The 21877-nt window shown below is 46.0% G+C and overlaps 1 protein-coding gene across 1 annotated transcript in view; it reads left to right on the top strand.

Moving 5' to 3' along the window:
- The first annotated feature begins 312 nt into the window (after positions 1 to 312).
- Positions 313 to 21877, top strand: part of LOC140735016 (ankyrin repeat and BTB/POZ domain-containing protein 3-like) — a 145469-nt gene continuing 123904 nt past the window's right edge. Inside the window, exon 1 of the mRNA XM_073059849.1 lies at positions 313 to 1227. Within this exon, the coding sequence (XP_072915950.1) occupies positions 414 to 1227 (814 nt within the window). The 5' untranslated portion in view covers positions 313 to 413. The remainder of the gene's footprint in view (positions 1228 to 21877) is intronic.

Genomic DNA, 21877 nt, shown 5'->3' with positions numbered 1-21877 from the left:
GGAACCCAGAAACAATTTTTAATCTATCCCTGTCCACGCGCTCCTTAATAAAACTTTTAACCAATCACTGTTCACCAGGCGGTCAATTAAGCGCCTTTTGACCAATCCTTGTCCAACTGGGTGAATTTATTGCATGGCTCCGCCTTTTAAACAACTTCTTTCCAATCACAGCTACCAGAGGCTCTGCCTTCTCTGGCCTTTAAATTTTTAACCAATGAGATCTCCGTTCTACTGCTCCTTTGTTACACCCTATTCAGGTACGCGAGTCCATTGGCCATGCGACATCCAATCAGAGGCGTGGGAGTCTGTGATTGGCCAGGGGGTGGGCGGGGAAGCACAGCAGCGGGAGTGCGCCTCTTGGCTGTCAGGAGCCAGTATGCCTGAGGTCTCGCCGGCCACCATGCAGAGAGGCGATGGCGGGCCGGGTTAAAACCATGGGCCGGGCACTGGAGGACCTGAGTCGGGACTCTGGCTATGGCGGCACCGCTGATTCGCTGCATTCGTCCAGCCTGTCGCTGAGCTCGGAGCCCGCGGCCGCCGCCGCCCATGAGTTCAAGCCGGGAGAGGTGGAGGGGAACGCTGCCGGTGGGCTGGGCGGCGGCGAGGGGTTGGAGTACGGCCAGCTCCCCGAGTTGGATCAGCCGCCCTGGGACCTGCAGCAGCTACAGGCCGCCCTGAGCCGCCAACACCCATCGGGTCACTGGCCGCACCACTCGCTGCTCTACCTGTCCCGCCTGCTCGGCCGACCGCTTCTCCGCCTGGCCAGCGAGGCCCAGCGTCTGAGCCGCCGCTTCGCCCGGTGCGGCGGTCCCGAGGTCCGCAGCGCCCTGCGCATCGTTTTGCCCCGGCCACTCGCCCGTCGCTGCCTCTCGGCCGGTCTAGCCGCTCTCTCCCTGCACAGCATGGGCAGCGCCCGCGGGTTCGCCCTCGGTACCTCAACGCGCTGTGGCCTCGCCCTCTCCGTCGGTCGCTTCTTCCGCTGGATGCTCGACAGTCGTCTGGCCCCGCGCCTCCATCCGCACGCCGCGGTCTACCTGGCCGCTGCGATCGAGAGCCTGCTGCTAGAGCTGGGTGCCCGCCTCACCCCTCCGCCTGGCACCGAGCCCGGAACTGGACCCAGCCCCGCCATCACCCCTCAACAGATGGAGCGTTCCCTCAGCAGTCAGCCCGATCTGCGGGGTCTCTGCGAGCCGCATCGCCACCTCGACTGCGTCCACACGGCTCTCGGTGAGTGCCCGCCACCGGCCGCTGGTGGTGGGCGGGACTGGGGTGGGGTCCCAGAGCCGCGGCACAGTCTATCCTAGGGCTAGAGTTCATGGGGAGACTCGGGGTATGCGGGCGACGGGGTGTCGAGTGGTCTGTGATGGGTGGGACCGCGAATCCTGAGCCTGATCTGGGGCTGTGGGAGACGGAGACAGAGTCTAGGATATGTGGGGCCACGGGAAGTCCTATTGGAGCAGCCTGCTCTGGAGGTTATGGGATGACCTGGGCGACGGCGGCTGGTTTGGGTGGGGCTGTTCTCGGGTTGCAAGCCTACACGAAGGGGGCAGATGATAGAAAAGGGGAGGTCATGTGAGGGGCATTGAGGCAGTGGAACTCGGGGACTTGGACTGTTCCTTTCTGTGACTTTTTTTTTCTGCTGTCGAAACCATATGTGCTATGTGTAGCGAACTGTGAGCATTTGGTATTAGTTTGCACCTTTGCCCCCGGAGCAGGCTGCTTCGCTTGGCTGTAATAGATGAATAATGAGTAAATTTGAACTTGAGGACGGGGTAGAAGACGCCTTACCAAGGTACTATGTGTTGTGAAAGTTGCATACTAGGTGTGTTTAACAACTGAGACTGGGCCGTGATGTTCACAGGGTCTCGCTATGTCGGATGGCAGTGAGGGGTGAGTGATAGTTCAGAGTTGAAAAGTTTGCGGCCCTTCAGGGGCCGGAGCGCTGTACGCAGCTTTCCTGACGGGATGTCGGGGAGTGACTGACCATTCGCTGGGCTCGTTGCGGGGACGGAGGGGGAGGAGCTCGCTATCTGGCTGCATGAAATGGGAAAGATGAAGCCAGATTCCGGTTTATTGTTCTCAAGCCTATCACCCTTCCTGGGCACAGGCCGACAACCGGAGTCCTCTGTCCTGGGACAGTCTTTCAGGGTGTAGCCCATTGATGATCCTTCCTCCTTTTGCAGCCAGGCCTGGCACTGTCCCTGGTTATTGGTTACAAACTTGTATGACCTCTAGTTTATTGTTTTCCTGCAGTCGTACAGTGCAAAGACAAACTTGTTCATTACAAAATAAATCTACTGTTAATTCTCAGTAAAATTCTTACAAGATAGTTGAATACTCCTCTTCCCTGTGGGAAGGCAGGGAGACCTCCAGTGTTCCTGACAACTGTACTCCTGGAAAGTACATCCAGCTGCAGCTTCTAACAATCCACATTATGGAGTTGGAACTGGATGAACTCTGGATCATTTGAGAGGCTAAATGGTTAATAGATAGGACATAGAGGTAGTTACACCCAAGGTGCAGGACACAGGAAAATGGGTGACAGTCAGGGAGGGAAAAGGGTTTAAGGAGCCGGTGCAGAGTGCCCCTGTGGCCATCCCCCTCAACAACAGAATCAGGTTTAATATCACTGGCACATGTTAAATTTGTTAACTTTGCTGTAGTAGTACAATGCAATACATGATTAAAAATTGAATTACAGTAAGTATGTGTCTTAAATAGTTAATTTTTATTTTTGCACTACTTATTTAAGTCGTGAGCCAGTATTCACGGGTTCAATGTCCATTCAGGAATTGGATGGCAGAGGGGAAGAAGACATTCCTGAATTGCTAAATGTGTACCTTCAGGCTTCTGTACCTCCTTCCTTTTTTTTTAACTTACATTTATTTTTTATTTTTTTACCTCCTTCCTGACAGTAACAATGAGAAGAGAGCGCATCAGGAATGGTGGAGGGTGTGTAATAATTGATGTCGCTTCTTTGAGCTGCTGCTCCTTGATGTCCTGGATACTGTGGAGGCTAGTACCAATGATGGAGCTGACTAATTTTGCAACCCTCTGCAGCTTGCTTTGATCCTGTGCAGTAGGAACCCAAGTGTTTTAGGAGACAAATCAAATCACAAACTCTGAAATATAGGCACTGTCTTGTCTTCTTTTTAACTGCATCAAAATATTGTGAGCAGGTACATCACTGCTGCTTTCCTGCAGCAGTGTTTCTTGTAGCTATCCTCAGTGGATGGGAGGGCTTTACCTGTGTGTTCACTACTTTTTGTAGGATTTTCTGTTAAAGTTTTAGCTCTGTGGATGCAGGAAAGAAACTCGGTTGGTAGTTTGCTCCCAGGTGCCAGGGTCCGGGATGTTTCAGATTGTGTCCAAGATATCCTGTGGTGGAAGGGAGAACAGCCAGAGGTCGTGGTACATATTGGTACCAATGACATAGGTAGGAAAAGGGAAGAGGTTCTGAAAAAATACTACATGGAGTTAGGAAGGAAGTTGAGAAGCAGGACCGCAAAGGTAGTAATCTCGGGATTACTGCCTGTGCCACGTCACAGTGAGAATAGGAATGGAATGAGGTGGAGGATAAATGCGTGGCTGAGGGATTGGAGCAGGGGGGCAGTGGTTCAGATTTCTGGGTTATTGGGACCTCTTTTGGGGCAGGTGTGACCTGTACAAAAAGGACAGGTTACACTTGAATCCCAGGAGAACCTATATCCTGGTGAGGAGGTTTGCTAAGGCTACTGGGGAGAGTTTAAACTAGAATTTTTGGGGGGTGGGAACCAATCTGAAGAAACTGGAGAAGAGGCAATTGGCTCACAAATAGAGAAAGATTGGAGGCAGTGCAAGAGGGAGGATAGGCAGGTGATAGAGAAGGGATGCGCTCAGACCGAAGGTTTGAGATGTGTCTATTTTAATGCAAGGAGTGTTGTGAACAAAGCGGATGAGCTTAGAGCTTGGATCAGTATTTGGAGCTATGATTTGGTGGCCATTACAGAGACTTGGATGGCTCAGGGACAGGAATGGTTACTTCAAGTGCCGGGTTTTAGATGTTTCAGAAAGGACAGGGAGGGAGACAAAAGAGGTGGGGGCATGGTACTGTTGATCAGAGGTAGTGTCACGGCTGCAGAAAAGGTGGACGCCATGGAGGGATTGTCTACAGAGTCTCTGTGGGTGGAGGTTAGGAACAGGAAAGGGTCAATAACTCTTGGGTGGTTTTTTTTATAGGCTGCCCAATAATAACAAGGATATCGAGGAGTAGATGGGGAAACAAATCCTGGAAAAGTGTAATAATAACAGAGTTGTCATGTTGGGAGATTTTAATTTTAATTTCCCAAGTATCGATTGGCATCTCCCTAAAGCAAGGGGTTTAGATGGGGTGCAGTTTGTTAGGTGTGTTCTGGAAGGTTTCTTGACACAATATGTAGATAAGCCTACAAGAGGAGAGGCTGTACTTGATTTTGTTTTGGGAAATGAACCTGGTCAGGTGTCAGATCTCTCAATGGGAGAGCATTTTGGAGATAGTGATCATAATTCTATCTCCTTCACAATAGCACTGGAGAGAGATAGGAACAGACAAGTTAGAAAAGCATTTAATTGGAGTAAGGGGAATTGTGAGGCTATCAGGCAGGAAATTGGAAGCTTAAATTGGGAACAGATGTTCTCAGGGAAAAGTACGGAAGAAATGTGGCAAATGTTCAGGGGATATTTGTGTGGAGTTCTGTATAGGTACGTTCCAATGAGACAGAGAAGTTATGGTAGGTTACAGGAACTGTGGTGTACGAAGGCTGTAATAAATCTAGTCAAGAACAAGAGCTTGCAAAAGGTTCAGAGAGCTATGTAATATTAGAGATCTAGAAGATTATAAGGCTAACAGGCAGGAGCTTGAAAAGGAAATTAGGAGATCCAGAAGGGGCCATGAGAAGGCCTTGGTGGGCAGAATTAAGGAAAACCCCAAGGCAATCTACAAGTATGTGAAGAGCAAGAGGATAAGATGTGAAAGAATAGGACCCATCAAGTGTGACAGTGGGAAAGTGAGTATGGAACTGGAGAAAATAGCAGAGGTACTTAATACTTCAGTATTCACTATAGAAAAGGATCTTGGTGATTGTAGTGATGACTTGCAGCAGACTGAAAAGCTTGAGCATGTAGATATTAAGAAAGAGGATGTGCTGGAGCTTTTGGAAAGCATCAAGTTGGATAAGTTGCTGGGACCAGATGAGATGTACCCCAGGCTACTGTGGGAGGTGAGGGAGGAGATTGCTGAGCCTCTGGCAATGATCTTTGAATCATCAATAGGGATGGGAAAGGTTCTGGAGGATGTGAGTGTTACGGATGTTGTTCCTTTATTCAAGAAAGGGAGTAGAGATAGCCCAGGAAATTATAGACCAGTGAGTCTTGCGTCAGTGGTTGGTAAGTTAATGGGGAAGCTCCTGAGAGGCAGGATTTATAGAGGAATAATATGATTAGGAATAGTCAGCATGGCTTTGTTAAGGGCAGGTGGTGCCTTATGAGCCTGATTCAATTTTTTGAGGATGTGACTAAACACATTGATGAAGGTAGAGCAGTAGATGTAGTGTATATGGATTTCAGTAAGGCATTTGATAAGGTACCCCTTGCAAGGCTTATTGAGAAAGTAAGGAGGCATGGGATCCAAGGGGACCTTGCTTTGTGGATCCAGAATTGGCTTGCCCACAGAAGGAAAAGAGTGGTTGTAGATGGGTCATATTCTACATGGAGGTTGGTGACCAGTGGTGTGCCTCAGGGATCTGTTCTGGGACCCTTACTCTTTGTGATTTTTATAAATGACCTGGATGAGGAAGTGGAGGGATGGGTTCGTAAACTTGCTGATGACACAAAGGTTGAGGGTGTTGTGGATAGTGTGGAGGGCTGTCAGAGGTTACGGCAGGACACTGATAGGATGCAAAACTGAGCTGAGAAGTGGCAGATGGAGTTCAACCCAGAAGTGTGAAATGGTTTGTTTTGGTAGGTCAAATATGATGGCAGAATATAGAATTAATGGCAAGTCTCTTGGCAGTGTGGAGGATCAGAAGGATCTTGGGGTCCGAGTCCATAGGACACTCAAAGCAGCTGTACATGTTGACTCTGTGGTTAAGACGGTGCATTGGCCTTCATCAATCGTGGAATTGAATTTAGGAGCTGAGAGGTAATGTTGCAGCTATATAGGACCCTGATCAGACCCCACCTGGAGTACTGTGCTCAGTTCTAGTTCCCTCACTACAGGAAGGATGCGGAAACCATAGAAAGGGTGCAGAGGAGATTTACAAGGATTTTGCCTGGATTGGGGAGCATGCCTTATGAAAACAGGTTGAGTGAATTTGGCCTTTTCTCCTTGGAGCGACAGAGGATGAGAGGTGACCTGATAGAGGTGTGTAAGATGAGGAGAGGCATTGATCGTGTGGATAGTCTGAGGCTTTTCCCCAGGGCTGAAATGGTTGCTACAAGAGGACACAGGTTTAAGGTGCTGGGGAGTAGGTACAGAGGAGATGTCAGGGGTAAGTTTTTTATTCAGAGAGTGGTGAGTGAGTGGAATGGGCTGCCGGCAATAGTGGTGGAGGCTGATACGATAGGGTCTTTTAAGAGACTTTTGGATAGGTACAGGGAGCTTAGTAAAATAGAGGGCTATGGGTAAGCCTAGTAATTTCTAAGGTAGGACATGTTCGGCAGAACTTTGTGGGCCGAAGGGCCTGTACTGTGCTGTAGGTTTTCTATGTTCCTGTCATGCTGAATCTCTGCCAACTCCTAAGGAAGCAGAGTCACTGACATGCTTTCTTTGTATTGTACTTGCATACTGGGCCCAGAACAGGTCCTCTGAATGCTAACACTGAGGAATTTAAAGTTGCTGACCCTCTCCACCTCTGATCCTCCAATGAGGACTGGCTCATGGACCTCTGGTTTCCTTCTCCTGAAGTCTATAAATCAGTTCCTTGGTCTTGCTGACGTTGAATGAAAGGTTGTTGTTGTGGCATCACTCAGCAAGCTTTTCAATCTCCCTCCTACATGCTGATTCGTCACCTCCTCTGATCTTCTGATCCGGTGTCCTCCTGGCTGGTTTGTGAGTGTGATATGTGGAGCTCAGTCAGAATCTGGTTTATTATCACCAACGTATTGTGTGTTGTGAAAGTTGTTTTCTGGTAGAAGTCCATTACAATGACTATCATTTACAATAGGAATATGAAATAAGTAACAGATAAAGAATAAAAATAACAAGTTATAAACGTGATTCTGCAGGTGATGGAAATCCAGAGTAACACACACAAACTGCTGGAGGAACTCAGCAGGTCAGACAGCATCGATCAGGCCCAAAACATGAACTGTTTCTTCCCCACCATAGATGCTGCCTGACTTACTAAGTTCTAAAAATCACAAGCAAGCATTCATAGGCTCGTGAACTGTTCAGAAATTTGAGGTGGGGGGGAAGAGAAGCTGTTCCTAAAATGTTGATTGTACCTCCTCCCTGGTGGTAGTAATGAGAAGGGGGTATGTCACGGAATGTTGGGGTCCTTCTGAATGTTGCCTTCTTGGGGCATCACCTTTTGAAGAAGTCCTTGATGGTGGTTTGGGTTTTGGGCATTCTGGATGATTGGTGTCCCAGGTGCACACTGACACTGCTGAGACACCAGATGTTGGGCAGGAATCCCCACACTGGCTATTGGTGTTAACTCAAGCAAAGACATTTTCCAGCACTTAATTATTTAACAGGTAGTTTGAGAGGTCCACAACAACAGTATGTTATAAAGGTATTTCCAAAGAGCTGGGAGCTGCTAAAGGGTTTATCCCTGAAACATTCTTTCTCCATGAATGCTGCCTGGCCTGCTGAGTTCCTTCAGCATTTTGTGTGTTGCTCGGATTTCCAGCATCTGTACATGTCCTCTTGTTAGTGAAAAGATGAAGGGAATGGTGGGAGGTTGAAGTAATGTTTTAATATGGCCACTTACAAATTGTTAAACTACAGATCAGAACTCAGTGTCAATTTCAGGTTTATTTTTATTTACTTAGAGAGACAGCATGCACCAGCCCTTCCAGCCCAATGACTGTACAGCCTAACAACCTACCTATTTAACCTGAGCCTAATCACAGGATAATTTACAATGATTAATTAATCCACACATAGGAGGAAACTAGACCACCTAGAGGACCCCCACATACACTTAGGAAGAACAATAAGAACTTGGTTAGAGGATGCCAGAATTGAACTCCAAACTGGAACACCTTGGCTGTAAGTGTCATGCTAACTGCTGTGTCACCATAGTGCCCCAGGTTACTGGGGTTTAACATCTGTTCTTGCTCCTACCACCAACCAGGCCATGTGTGTTGTTAGTTCTGAGGGAGGCTCTGGTTTGACTGCTGGAGTCCAGACCCCTGATCCTCACCATTGGTTAGTTGCCTGGATCACTGGTGTCTTTGGGATGGAACAGTAATAATGTTAAAATCCTGTGGTCCCACTGTTGGCAGATTCTTGCAGATCACTGTCTAATGTGATGCCTTAGTCACTGAGTTGTGCTTTGCCAAAATATCCCTTTCTCCCCAACTTGTCCCAAATTAGCCAGATGTTTACAACTCCTCACTTCAGTGTTAAGTTGAAGTTTTACTATGTAAGCCCCTCGGGGGCGAAGACCACCAACAGCAGCTCAACAGAGTCCTTGGAGCTTCTTTAGGTTTTCACAGAATGGGGTTGCTTGCCCCATGTCCACCCCTCTTCCTTTCACAGCTGTGGCTGAGTTGAATTGAAGTTTTGTGCTAGATTTAGTGCATTAACACCAGGTAGTTTAACTCTACATTGCTGTATTAATTTGTCTTTATATTTATTTGATTGTCATGTGGTTTTCTAAATACACCATTTGCTGTTTCTGTAAAACAGCAGCAGATGTGTAGACAGATTAGACCGCATCTAAGGAGGACATCAGACATTGATGTTAATCATTTCTCATTTCTTCCCCCGAGCATCTATTCACTGAATCCCCAGCCCATGCCATCCAAAGCTGACTAGCAATTGGAGTAGTGGTTAGCTAGGCACTATTGCAGCTTGGGGTGCTCCAGGCTTTGGAGTTCAATTCTGGCGCCGTCTGTAAAGAGAATCGGAATTGGGTTTATATCATCGGCATATGTCATGAAATTTGTTGCTTTACAGCAAGCATACATTGCGATACATAATACTAAAGACTATAAATTACAATGTATAAAAAGATTAAGTAGTGTAAAAAGAGGTTGGTATGTTCTCCCCGTGAGTGCATGAGTTTCCACTGAGTGCTCGGGTTTCCTCCCACAGTCCAAAGATGTACTAGTTAGTAGGTTAATTGGTCATTGTAAATTCTGTGAGTAGACTCAGGTTGTCACTGAGTTGCTTGGTGGGCCAGAAGGGCCTGTTCCAAGTTGTATCACTAAATAACTCACCCATCCTGGTGACGAGTACAGGACCAGCTGAGGCTTGGGTGATCTGCATGATGACCCAAAGGAAAGGTGTAGACTGGGAATGGTGTGAAAATGGTTGGTGGCAGTTGTCTATAGGTCTCGCTCTTTTGGTAATGTCGCCATCAGCAGGAAACTAGAGGTTGGTTGTTAACAAGAGTACCACAGGATTATTGACCTATCAACATAAACTGGCAACAATAGTGCTGAGGGTGAATTTCTAGAGTGTCTACAAGATTCCTTAGGTAAGGAGATAAAGAAACTGCAACAAACAGTGTGTCGCTCATTGACAAGTGGCTATTAACCTTGTACAGGGTCCTTGAAGATCATGATCAAATTCCTCACAAATCAATAGTGAAATAGTTCACGCTGAAGTTGGATTTCTAAATTTAAACAAGGGAAGTTACGAAGGTATGAATAGTGAACTGGCTGGTTTCATTAAAAGGTATTTCAGAGGCTGACATTTATGAAATGAACACTGAAACTGCAATATTTGTTTGTTCTCTTCTGGCACAAAAACAAGGGAAAGCACCTCAACCTTAGAGGCCAAAAGTTAAGGATACTTTTAGCCATAAGAATGGGAAATATCTTCTGCCCTTAGGCTGTAAGACGACTAAACTCGCTGCCCCCACCCAGGTCTAATCAGGTAGTAGTGTTATACTGTTTATTGTTTAACTTTTGTTGCAAATGCACTTAATTAGTTAATTTACTTGTAATATTTACTGTGTTTTGTGTGCGAGTAATGTGTTGTGTACCTTGGTCCAGAGGAACATTGTTTGATTTGGCTGTATACATGTGTACAGTTGAATGAACTTGAACTGCTAATAGATCCAAGACATAAGAGATTCTGTAGATGCTGGAAATCCAAAGTAACACACACACAATGCTGGAAGGACTCAGTGAGTGAGACAGCATCTGTGGAGAGGAATGAACAGTTGATGTTTTGGGCTGAGATCTTTCATCAGGATTGATGAAACGTTTCAGCCGGAAACATCAACTGTTTGTTCCCATCCATAGATGCTGGCTGACTCACAGTCCTTCCAATATGTTGTTATCAGATCCAAAGAGGCATTTGCTAGAAAATAAAAACAGTCTGATGATTGGGAGTAGTTTGGAATTTTAAAGTTCAAAGTAAATTTACTAACAGAGTAAGTATACAGTATGTCACCATATACTACCCTGAGATTCATTTTCTTGTGGGCATACACAGTAGATGCAAAGAAACAATGAATCTATCAAAACAACAACTCTGGCCTCCTGCATCTTCTCACCTGACTATTGCCATCCCCTGGCTCCCCTCCTCCTTCCCTTTCTCCTACGGTCCACTCTGTTCTATCATATTGCTTTCTCTCCAGCCCTATACCTTTCTCACCCACCTATCACCTAACTACACACACAAGATGCCTGAGGAGCTCGGTGAGCCATCAGCAGGGGAAAAAAGTACAGTCGACATTTCAGGCCGAAACCCTTCAGCAGGACTGGAGAAAAAAGCTGAGTAGATTTGAAAGGTGGAGGGAGGGGAGAGAGAATTGCAAGGTGATAGGTGAAACTTGGATGAAGCAAAGAGGTAGGAAGTTGATTTGAGAAAACTTCTCATGCTCTCAATCTCCTCAGCTTTCAATTTCCTGGCCCTGGCCGTCTCATTTTTACCACAGATGCCCAGTACCTATACATTTGTATCCCTTGTCAAGAAGGCCTTCAGGCTCTCCAGTTCCCTCCAGTACTACCCTCCTCTGTCTGGCAGAACTAGTCCTCACCCTCATCAATTCTTCTGGCTCCTCCCGCTTTCTCCGAGCTCGAGGGGTAGTTGTAGGCACCCACATGAGCCTGGCAATGTCAGTGGCTTTGTAGAACAGGTCTTCCCTAGTTATGCTTCCCCAACTATTCCTGCACTACATTGATGACTGCATTGGTGCTGCTTCCTGCACACCCACGCTGAGCTTATCAACTTTGCCTCCAACTTACCCCCGCCCTTAAATTCACTCAGTCTCTTTCTGACACCTCCCTCCCCTTGATCTGCCTCCATCTCTGGAGATGCTATTGACGGACAACTCTTAACAATCTACTGATTCCCGTGGTTGTCTCCACTAAATCTCTTCCCACCTTGTCTCCTGTAAAAATGCTATTCCTTTATCAGTTCCTTCATCTCTGTTCATCTGTTCCCAGGATGAGGCTTTTCCTTTCCAAGACATCAGAGATGACCTCCTCTTGCAAAGAACAAGAGTTTCCTTTCTTCCATTGATTCTGCCCTCACCCACATCTCCATTTCCCAAACATTCATGCCCACCCCATCATCCTGCTGCCTTAACAGTGATAGTTTGTCTTGTCCTTGTGTACCACCTCTATCTAGCACATCATCTTTGCAACTTCCGTTGTTTCCAAAGGAATCCTATCACCAAACATGTCTTTACCCTCTCCTCCCACTTTCTGCATGGATCACTCGCTCTGTAATTTCCCTTGTCCATTCATTCCTCGCTGCTAATCTCTCTCCTGGCACTTATCCCTGAATTTAGGCAAACTGCTATACCTGCCCATTCACCTCCTCCATCACCTCCATTCAGAGCCCCAAACTATTCTTCCAGTTGAGGCAACACTTCACCTGCAAATCTACTGGGTCATCTGTTGTATCTGGTGCTCCCGATGCAGCCTCAACATTGGTGAAACCCATTGTAAATTGGGGGGGGGGGGGGGGATGGGGGGAACTGCTTTGTCGAGCACCTCCACTCCAAATGCCAAAAGTGGAATTTCCTGCTGGCCAAACATTTTTATTCCAATTTCCATTCCAACATTTTGGTCCATGACTGCCTCTTGTGCCATGATGAGGGCCACCCTTGGGTGAAGGAACAGCACCTTGTTTTCTGTCTGGTTAGCCTCCACTCTAATGGTATGAATATTGATTTTGTCCAGTTTAAAATGAAAATTCCTTGTTCTTCTCCCCCCCCCCCCTTCTATTCCCCACTCTGACTTTTCACCTCTTCTCACCTGCCTATCACCACCCTCCGGGTCCCTTCCTACCTTTTCTCCTGTGATACACTCTCCTCACCTATTGGATTCCTCCTTCTCTAGCTCTTTACCTCTGCTACCCACCTGGATTCACTTTTCACCTTTTAGCTATCCTCCTCCCCCCATCACCTTTTTATTCTTCCCTTCTTCCTTTCCAGCCCTGAAGTGCCTTGGCCCAACACGTCAACTGTTTATTCATTTCCATGGGTGGTGCCTGACCTGCTGAGTTCCTCCAGCATTGTGTTTTTCAATGTGCAAAGTTTGCCAAATATTGCAAATACAGAAAAAGGACAAATAGTAATAAATGAGCAATAATATTGCATATGCAATAGTTTTGGCTGAATAAGGCCAAGAAGACCCTTTGGCTCAGAAAGATCAAGGGAAAACTGTGAGGGTGAATTTGGCAGGAGCACGGGAAATGCACGGTAATAACTCAGAAAACGTGAAAGCTCATGAAAACAATTACAACCAAGCAGGAAAAATTGAAATAGGGAAACAGATGACAAAGCAATTAAACTTTGATTCTGAACTGGTGGAGGAGGACAGTATTTTTAGGAAGTTGTTTAATTTTTCTGAGAACATGAAAATTTGAAGTTGTGGTTGGTGAGGGAGATTATTAAAGGATACAACAGGATATGGATCATTTGGAAATTGGGGTGACCGTAAGACACAAGGACAGAATTGGACCATTCAGCCCATTAGACTGCTCTGCCATTCTATCATGGCTGATTTATTATCCCTCAATCCCATTTTTCTGCCTTCTCCCTGTAACCTATCAACCTCCACTTTAAATGTACCCAAGGACTTGACTACACAGCCACCTGTGGCAATTGAATTCCACAGACTCACCACACTCTGACCTCATATTCCAAATTGCTAATTGCACAAAGTTGTGGGTCTGGATGACCATTGCACATTTTACTGTTCATATTTCATCATTCTTCCCCTGACAGGTCTTCACCCTGGGAGAAGATACAAAATGCTGAAAGTGCATACAACCAGACTTAAGAACTGCTTCTATCCCACTTTATCATGCTCTTCAATGGATCTCTTTTGCGATAACATGGACTCTTGACCTTAGGTGGGGGCTTGGTAGCATAATGGTTGCTTTACTTCTGTGATCACTGATTGGGGTTCAGTTCTGTTGCTTTTACTAGGGAGAAGGTTCTTGGGAATTTGGAGGCGGAGCAGATTAATGACAGCGCTAAAAGGTGACTCCTTTGCTTGCATCTTCGGAAACAGCTCTATTTCCATTTTTAATATCTTTTATTTTTTCCTTTCAGGGTTCTTTTGAAGACCCTGACCTGGAGTTACACGCTGACCCTGGTTCTTTGCAGGATTGGGGACCCACTTTCGGGGTTTCATAACCGGCCGTTGTTGTTCGGCCTAAGGGTCCGGCTTGGATTTGGAAACCTGGGATCTCGGGGCTTTGGGGACAGGCGGATCGAGGGTTGGTGTCGCTGCAGGAGACCTGCGTGTTGTCGAGGGAGTTGAAATATCTATGGCTGTGTGCTCGGAGACCCGAGATCTTCGAGTACAGAGCTTGGGGGAAAGAAAGCGATGTAACAGATTTTTAACGTCGTAAACCAGCGAGTTGTTTATGTCTCCCCATTTGCTGTGAAAATGGAGACACCTCCTCCCTTATTAGGGAGAGAGAGAGAGTGCCTGTGGTATGTCGAATACTGGGTGAAACATGAAGTCTTTGGGGTAACTGCAAATCTGTGTCTTTGCTGTTGTTTTCTCATGCTTGAGAGCTCGGTGGCAGGTGCTGATGCATTTTTTTGCCGGTGGGGGAAGGGGGGCATTGTTGCTTGCTGATGCTTGCGCACAGGAGGGAGGGGAGCTGGGAGGGGGTACTTTGATGTTTTAACATTTAACTGTTGTTCATTCTTTGGGGCATTCCTCTGTTTTCGTGGATGGTTGTGAAGAAAAAGCTTTCTCAGGATGTATATTGTATACATTTCTCTGACATTAAATTGGACCTTTGAACTGGAAGGTCTGAAGGCAGATAAGTCACCGGAACAGGTGATGTACACCCCAGGGTTCTGGAAAGGTGGTTGAAGAGATTTTGGCATTAGTAATGATTGCTCAACGATCAATAGATTCTGGCATGGCTCTGGTTGACTGGAAAGTTGCAAATGTCACTCCACTCTTCAAGAAGAGAGGCAGATGAATTGAACTTATAGGCCAGTTACAGCCAAATTATGTAGCCTACTCCTGCTCCTATTTCTTATATTCTTGTGTTATTCTGATTTTGGTGGTTGGGAAGTTGTTAGAGTCAATTGTTAAAGATGAGTTTTCGGTGTAGTTAGAGGCATGTGCTAAAATAGGCCATAGTCCTGCTGAAGGGTCTTGGTGCGAAACGTCGACTGGACTCTTCCATAGATGCTGTCTGGCCTATTGACTTCCTCCAGCATTTTGTGTGTGTTACTTGGATTTCCAGTATCTACAGATTTTTCTCTTTGATCAGGTTCAGAGCCAACACAGTTTTAAATTATTTGTTACATATTTTTACGACATGCAGTATTTTCTGGATAAAAACACTTTTTTTCACAATTAAAAGATCATATAGTAAACATACAAACCTTGGGTTCCTTAAGGTTGTTACAGCCAGGGTGGTAATGGGGACAAACTCTGCTACCTATTAAATGCTCCCAATGGCATGTATCTCAAATAGCCCCTGACAGTCAGGTCCAGCTCCTGACCTTCATGTGTGGCTTAACAACTAAGCCTGTCAGAACAGTTTCTACTGACAGAAGGGGCAAAGTGGGGGGGGGGGGGGGAATTTACTAGTGCCTTTAAAATGAGTCGCTCTAGGCAAATTGTGCTCGTCAGCCGTGGTTGATAGCTCACCTAGAAAGAAACCTGATATTAAGCCTACTGCTGTCATTTGGCTATACCCACTCAGGGGAAAGGCTTTGGAAATAAATCCCAAGGGATAAATCTGGAGCTGGAGTCCTACATTGAGTTCAATGTTGACTGGCAACTCCTGTGACACTGCTGGTACCAAACTGCCATTCCTTTGGGTTCACCGGATGTGTGGAGAGGGGTAGCTTGTGAAATGGGCAATAGCTTGCTCTTCATATCATACTGCCCAGACTCGCGTACCTAGATAGCTAGGATGCAATATCCATGGTCAACTCTGACTGAGGCCTCAGAAACATACCAAATACATTCTTTAGACAGACATAAACATGTGTCGTTTGGACCTGTCTCCTAACCTGGTTTAAGCTGCCTGCCTTGCTCAGTAATTCACTGAGTCCTCAGCAGATCAGGCTGTGTGTTTGTGTAGAGGGAGAAACAGTTAACTTTTCAAATTGAAGATCCTTTGTCAGAATTGGCATTTGACCTGCTAAATTCCAGCATCTCAAATACTCTGACAACCAGGTCCAGCTCCTGGTCTTCACATGTGGTTTAACTACTGAGCCTGATGGAACTGTTTCTACTGACAGGGGAAGGGGCAAGCAGGGGTTACTGGCACCTTAAAACCAGTCGCTTGGAGCAGATGGGGCTCATCAACCGTGGTTGGCTGCTCATCTAGGAGAAAGAAAACTCTGATCTCAAACCTATGCTGCCTTGCGGCTGTATCCACTCATGGGGAATGCTTCAGGAGTAAACCCCAAGGGGGAAAAAGCTGGAGTCCTTAAGACAGTCTGATATTGAGTTCAACACTGATTGGTAACTCCTGCAACACTGCTGGTGCCAAACTGTGCTGGTCTCTGCAGTTCCTTTGGATTTACGCGCTGCGTGGAGAAGGGGAGCCTGCTACGTGGGCAACAGCTTGCCGTCCGTTCATACTGCCCTGGCTTGTGTATCGACTGACATGTAGACAAATGGGGTGAAATACCCATGGTTGACCCTGACAGCAGAGGCATTTGAAGTCTGCACTCAGGTTCAGGGATTTCTTGTAGTTTTGAGTCAGAATCGGCAGTCTTGAGTGTGTGTGAACAAAAGCATGTGTAAGTCTGGAGTGCTGGCAGTGTGTTGTTTACATGCAGAGCATTGGGGTTATTTCTGAAGTTAATGCCAGAGAGAAATGTATCTGTCTTATCATTGTGAACTTTGTAGAAAACTGAACAGTCTCGAGTCAGAGTAGGCCTGCTTGAGGGCGTGACTTACTAATGTTGTAAATGATATCAGTGGAATTTGAATTGTTACTTTGACACATTAAATCCATATGTTCCACTCTGAATATAGTTGGTTTGTGCTAGGATCAGAACCAGAGAGCTAAGTCAAATTGTACAACTGCCAGCAATGAGTGGCTACAATACTAAAAGACTCAGAGTTTTTCATTTCGATGCAATGAAATGGGCAACAGGCCAGAGCTGCACAGGATGTATACATGGCTAAGTGTTTGGAGTCTCCAGTATACCACATGTCAAATCCACTTGCCAAGAAATCTTTTGCATTGCAAGATACAATGTGTAACCTTGGACATTCAGCTTCCAACAACAACCATCCTTCAGTCCTGATTCAGTGATGGCAAGAAAGTTATACTTGACAATCTTTAATAGTGCAACAAGATCATCCACCTTATTTCTTATACTTTGCATTGAGATATAAAAGTACTGTATTTGCTACCCTTTTTGATTCTGCATCCCTAATGTACTGATACTTACCCTGCTGGCTGCAATTTTGTCCTATCATCTGCCTGCCCTTCCTGACAGTCTGACTGCATGCTATCTTTGCTTTTTTTTTTACCATCCGTCCTATCCTGAGTCTCTTCACTCTGGTTCCCATCCTTTTGCCAAATTAGCTTAAATCATTGCCAATAGCTCAGGGGGATTTCACAGGCTTGTATCCTCCGAGATCCTGACCACTAGGTCTAGCCCATCTCTCCAACCCAATCAGGAATCCTCCTATTTAAAATTCAGTTTCCCCTCTGTATTGGAGGGGTCGTGACTGTCACGTGACAGCACTGCCCATTACCTGGTCGAAAGACATGCCACTTGCCAATCAAGGTTTGACCCCTCCTCACACATCAATGCACATCTAACCATTGGCCCCTTAAATAATTAGCCTTGTACTTGGCCTCGGGCAATTGGCCTTTGTAATCAGCTTAACTCTGGCACCGAGCCATTGGCCTTCCTGTGAATTACCTGGGTGGGATCCTCCAGCCCTGCTGCACTATAAAGGGTGCCACGTGTGCCAGACCCTCTCTTTTTGCCATTCGAGGGATCGCCCTGCTTCACTCCAGGCTGAGAACCGTGGAACAGCGCTGGAGAAATTATTGGTGAGTTGTGCATTGAATAGGGTTGGGAGCGTTGGTTATTGTCCCTAAAGGCAGAGAGCCGTGCCTGCATGGAGTCAAGGGTGGGCAGATATCATATTGACTTTTCCCTTGGTTGTGTGTGTGTACTTTGTTCCCACACAATTTTCCCACGTTCGTTAGTAATTGTGTGTTATTTTGCTGATCTGCTGTAAATTGTGCGTGTGTACGTGTTGCTTCTGTTGCCATTTTCCCATGTTTGCCTTCTGTAAATAAATTCCTTTACTACCAAGGCTGCGTGTCCAGAATCCTTGTCCTTGAGACCTATCGAATGTTTCCTCACTTACAACACCCTCTTAACAATGCACACTAAATGCTGAAGGAACTCTGCAGGCCAGGCAGCATCTATGGAAAAGAGTACAGTTGGCGTTTATGGTCGAGACCCTTCAGGACTGGAAGAAAAATTCTGAGTAGATCTAAAAGATGGGTGAAGGGGAGGGAGAAACACAAGGTGATGGGTGGAGGAATAAAGTAAAGAGCTGGGAAGTTGACTGGTGAAAGAGATAGAGGACTGGAGAAGCAGGAAACTAATAGAGGACAGAAGGCCATGAAGAAAGAAGGGGGAGGAACACCCGAGGGAGGCACTTCGGAAAACAATGTTCATGTCATCAGGTTGGAGACTACCTAATTGGAATATCAGGTGTTGTTCCTCCAACCTAAGTGTGGCCTCATTTTGACATTAGAGGAGGCCGTAGATAGACATGTCAGATTGGGAAGTGAAATTAAAATTGGCCACTGAGATCCCGCTTTTTCTGGTGGACTGCGTAGGTGCTCGGTGAAGTGGTCTCCCAATCTATGTTGGGTCTCACCAATATAGAGGAGACCACACCAGGAGCACATTACACAGTATATGACCCCAACAGACTCACAGGTGAAGTGTTGCCTCACCTGGAAGGACTGTTTAGGGCCCTGAATGATAGTGAAGGGAGGTGGTGTAGGGGCAGATGTAGCACTTATCCTTGCAGGAGGGAGATCAGTGGGGAAGGACAAATGGACAAGGGAGTCGAAGGGAGGGATCCCAGCAGAAATTTGGGGGGGTGGTTGGGAGAGATGTGCTTGGTGGTGGAATCCTGTTGGAGATTGTGGAAGGTTTTGGAGAATTATCTGCTGGATGTGGAGACTGGTGGGTGAGGACAAGCGGAACCCTATCCCTGGTAGGGTGGTGGGAGGATGGAGTGAGGCTGGACTTGCGTGAAATGGAAGAGGCGTGGTTGAGGGCAGAGTTGATGGTGGAGGAAGGGAAACACCTTTCTTTGACAAAGGAGGACATCTTCGTTCTAGAATGAAATGCCTCCTCTTGAGAGCAGATGCAGATTCCCCTCTTGCCACAGCTGAGGGTGCAGGTTTGACTCTAAGGGTCTCTGACCTGAGCCAGTAACTCTCTTTTCACAGATGCTGCCTGACCCAGGTTTTCTGCATCTTCTCTACCCCCATGGAAGCCTGCTCCCAATGTGTCCAGCTGATAAACCCTGTCCGAATGGTGTAGTTGATGATGTAGTCAGCTATTTGCTGTCTGGTTTATCGTCACAGGCACACAGATAGTGAAAAGCTGCTTATTTCTGTGCTTTTAGGGCAGATCACCCTGAACATCAGTACATTGAGGTCACACAAAAAAAACACTTAACAATGCAAAATATAGTGTTACAGTTAGAAAGTGCAGTGTTGTTAGACAAAATGCAAGGTCTGTGACAAGGTACTGTTCTACGTTTGTCTGCGATGTCAATCTGGCTCAGTGGAGTGAAGCTATGCCCTGGAATTGGCTAACTGCCACTCCAGTTTATCAGGTAGTCTGCAATCCAGCACTTGGTGTTTTTTCCCTCTCCAAGAGACCCAACAACTCTCTAAAAACAGGTTATTTGCTCTTGTTTGCACAGAATGTCACAGTCCAGTGCAGCCCCTTTGGCTATGATCTTGTGCCAACCTTTTAACCTACACTAAGATCAATCTGACTCTTCTCTCCACATGGCCCTCCAGTTTATTAAATGTCCTTAATGTATCAGCCTTGACCACCACCCCAGCAGTGCATTCCAATCACTTATTTCATTTTTACAAAATCTTACTTCTAATGTTAGACATGGGAGCAGAATTAGGCCATTTGAGTTTGCACTGTTCTATCATGGCTGATTTATTATTCATCTCAGCCCTAGTCTCCTGCCTTATCCCTGTAACCATTGGCCCCATGACTAACAAGAATCTATCAAAGTTCAAAGTAATTTTATTAAAGTACATATGTCACCATATGCAACCCTAAGATTAATTTTCTTGTGGGCATACTCAATCTATAGAAGAACTATAACAGAATCAATGAGATACCACCCAACTAGAGTGTTCAACCAGAGTGCAGAAGATGACTGTGCAAAGCAAAGAGGAAATAATATAAATAAGCAATAAATATTGAGAACATGATGTAGAGACCTTGAAAGTGAGTCCATAGGTTATGGGAACACTTTGGTGTTGGGGTGAGTGATGTTATCTCCTCTGGGTCTAGAGCCTGATGGATGAGGTCTAGTAACTGTTCCTGAACCTTGTGGTGCAAGTCCTGAGGCTCCTGTACCTCCTTGCTGGTGGTAGCAGTGCAAAGAGAGCATGACCTAGGTGGCAGGGGTCTCTTATGATTGGTGTAGCTTTCCTGCAGCATTGGTCTGTGAAAATGTGCTCAATGGTGGGGTGAGCTTTACCTGTGATGGACTGGGCTGTATTCACTACTTTTTGTAGGATTTTCCATTCAAGGGCGTTGGTGTTTCCGTACAAGGCTGTGATACAGCCAGTACACACCTACAGAAGTTTGTTAACATTTTAGATATCAGGCCAAATCTCCACAAGCTCCTAAGAAAGCAGAGTCACTGCTGTGCTTCGTAATTGCACTTAAGTGCTGGGCCAGGGCCAAACAAAATATTAACACTTAGGAATTTGAAGCTGCTAACTCTTTCCACCACTAATCCTCTGAGGATATGCTTATGGACCTCTGGTTTCCATCTTCTGAAGTCTGTAATTGGCCTCTTGGTCTTGCTGAAATTGAGTAAGAAGTTGTGGCACTATGAAGCCAGAATTTCAATCTTCGTCCTATATGTTGATTCGTCACCATTTTTGATTCAGCCCACAACAATGGTATCAACCTCTGCTTTAAAAAACCCAATGACTTGGCCTTCAGAACTGTCTGTGGAAATGAATTCCAGAGATTCACTGCCCTCTGGTGAAAGAAATGCCTTCTCATTTCTGTTCCAAATGGACATCCCTCTATTTCTTCTATCAAAGTGCATGAACAACCACTTCCTGACATTCAATTCCATCTGCCACTTAGCCTATTCTCTGAATCTAAGTCTTTCTGTAACCTCTATACTTTCTCAAAACTACCTGCCTCTCCACCTATCTCTGTATCATCTGCAAATTTGGCCACAAAGCCAAATTATAAGAAGTAGGAGCAGAGTTAGGCCATTTGGCCCATCAAGTCTACTCCATGGCTAATCCAATTTTTCTCTCTGCCCCAATCTCCTGCCTTCTCCCTGTATCCCTTCATGTCCTGACCAGTCAAGAATCTATCAACCTCTGCCTTAAGTATACATAAAGACTCAACCTCCACAGCTGATTGTGGCAGAGAATTCCACCAATTCACCACTCTTCGGCTTCAAATAATTCCTTCTCACTACTTTTCTAAAAGGATGCTCCTCTATTGTGAAGCTCTGTCCTCTGGTCTTACTCTCCCACTATAGGAAATGGCCTCTCTCCATCCACTCTATCAAGGCCTTTCAATATTCAATAGGTTTCAATGGGGTTGCCCCTCATTCATCTGAATTCTGGTGTAAACAGGCCCAGAGCTAACAAGCACTCTTCATATATCAAGCCATTCAATCCTGGAATCAATTTTGTGAACCTCCTTTGAACCCTCTCTAGTTTCAGCACCTCCTTTCTAAGGTAAGGAGCCCAAAACTGCTCACAATAATCCAACTGAGGTACAACATGAAAAGAAGTAGTCCCAATACCAACCCCTGCAGAACACCACTTGTCACCAGTAGCCAGACAGAATAGGCCCCTTTTATTCAGACTCTGGCTCCTGCCAATCAGCCAATCTTCTATCCATTGTAGCATCTTCCCTTTAATACCATGGGTACCCAATGTACACTGGGTCTTTTCACTGTCACACCTCTCCCATTTCACTAGCCCTGTTCTCACTATCACACCTCTAAG

The sequence above is a fragment of the Hemitrygon akajei genome, chromosome 10 (genome assembly GCF_048418815.1).
Source record: "Hemitrygon akajei chromosome 10, sHemAka1.3, whole genome shotgun sequence".
Taxonomy (NCBI): Eukaryota; Metazoa; Chordata; class Chondrichthyes; order Myliobatiformes; family Dasyatidae; genus Hemitrygon; species Hemitrygon akajei.
This window is presented reverse-complemented; position numbering and strand designations above follow the sequence as displayed.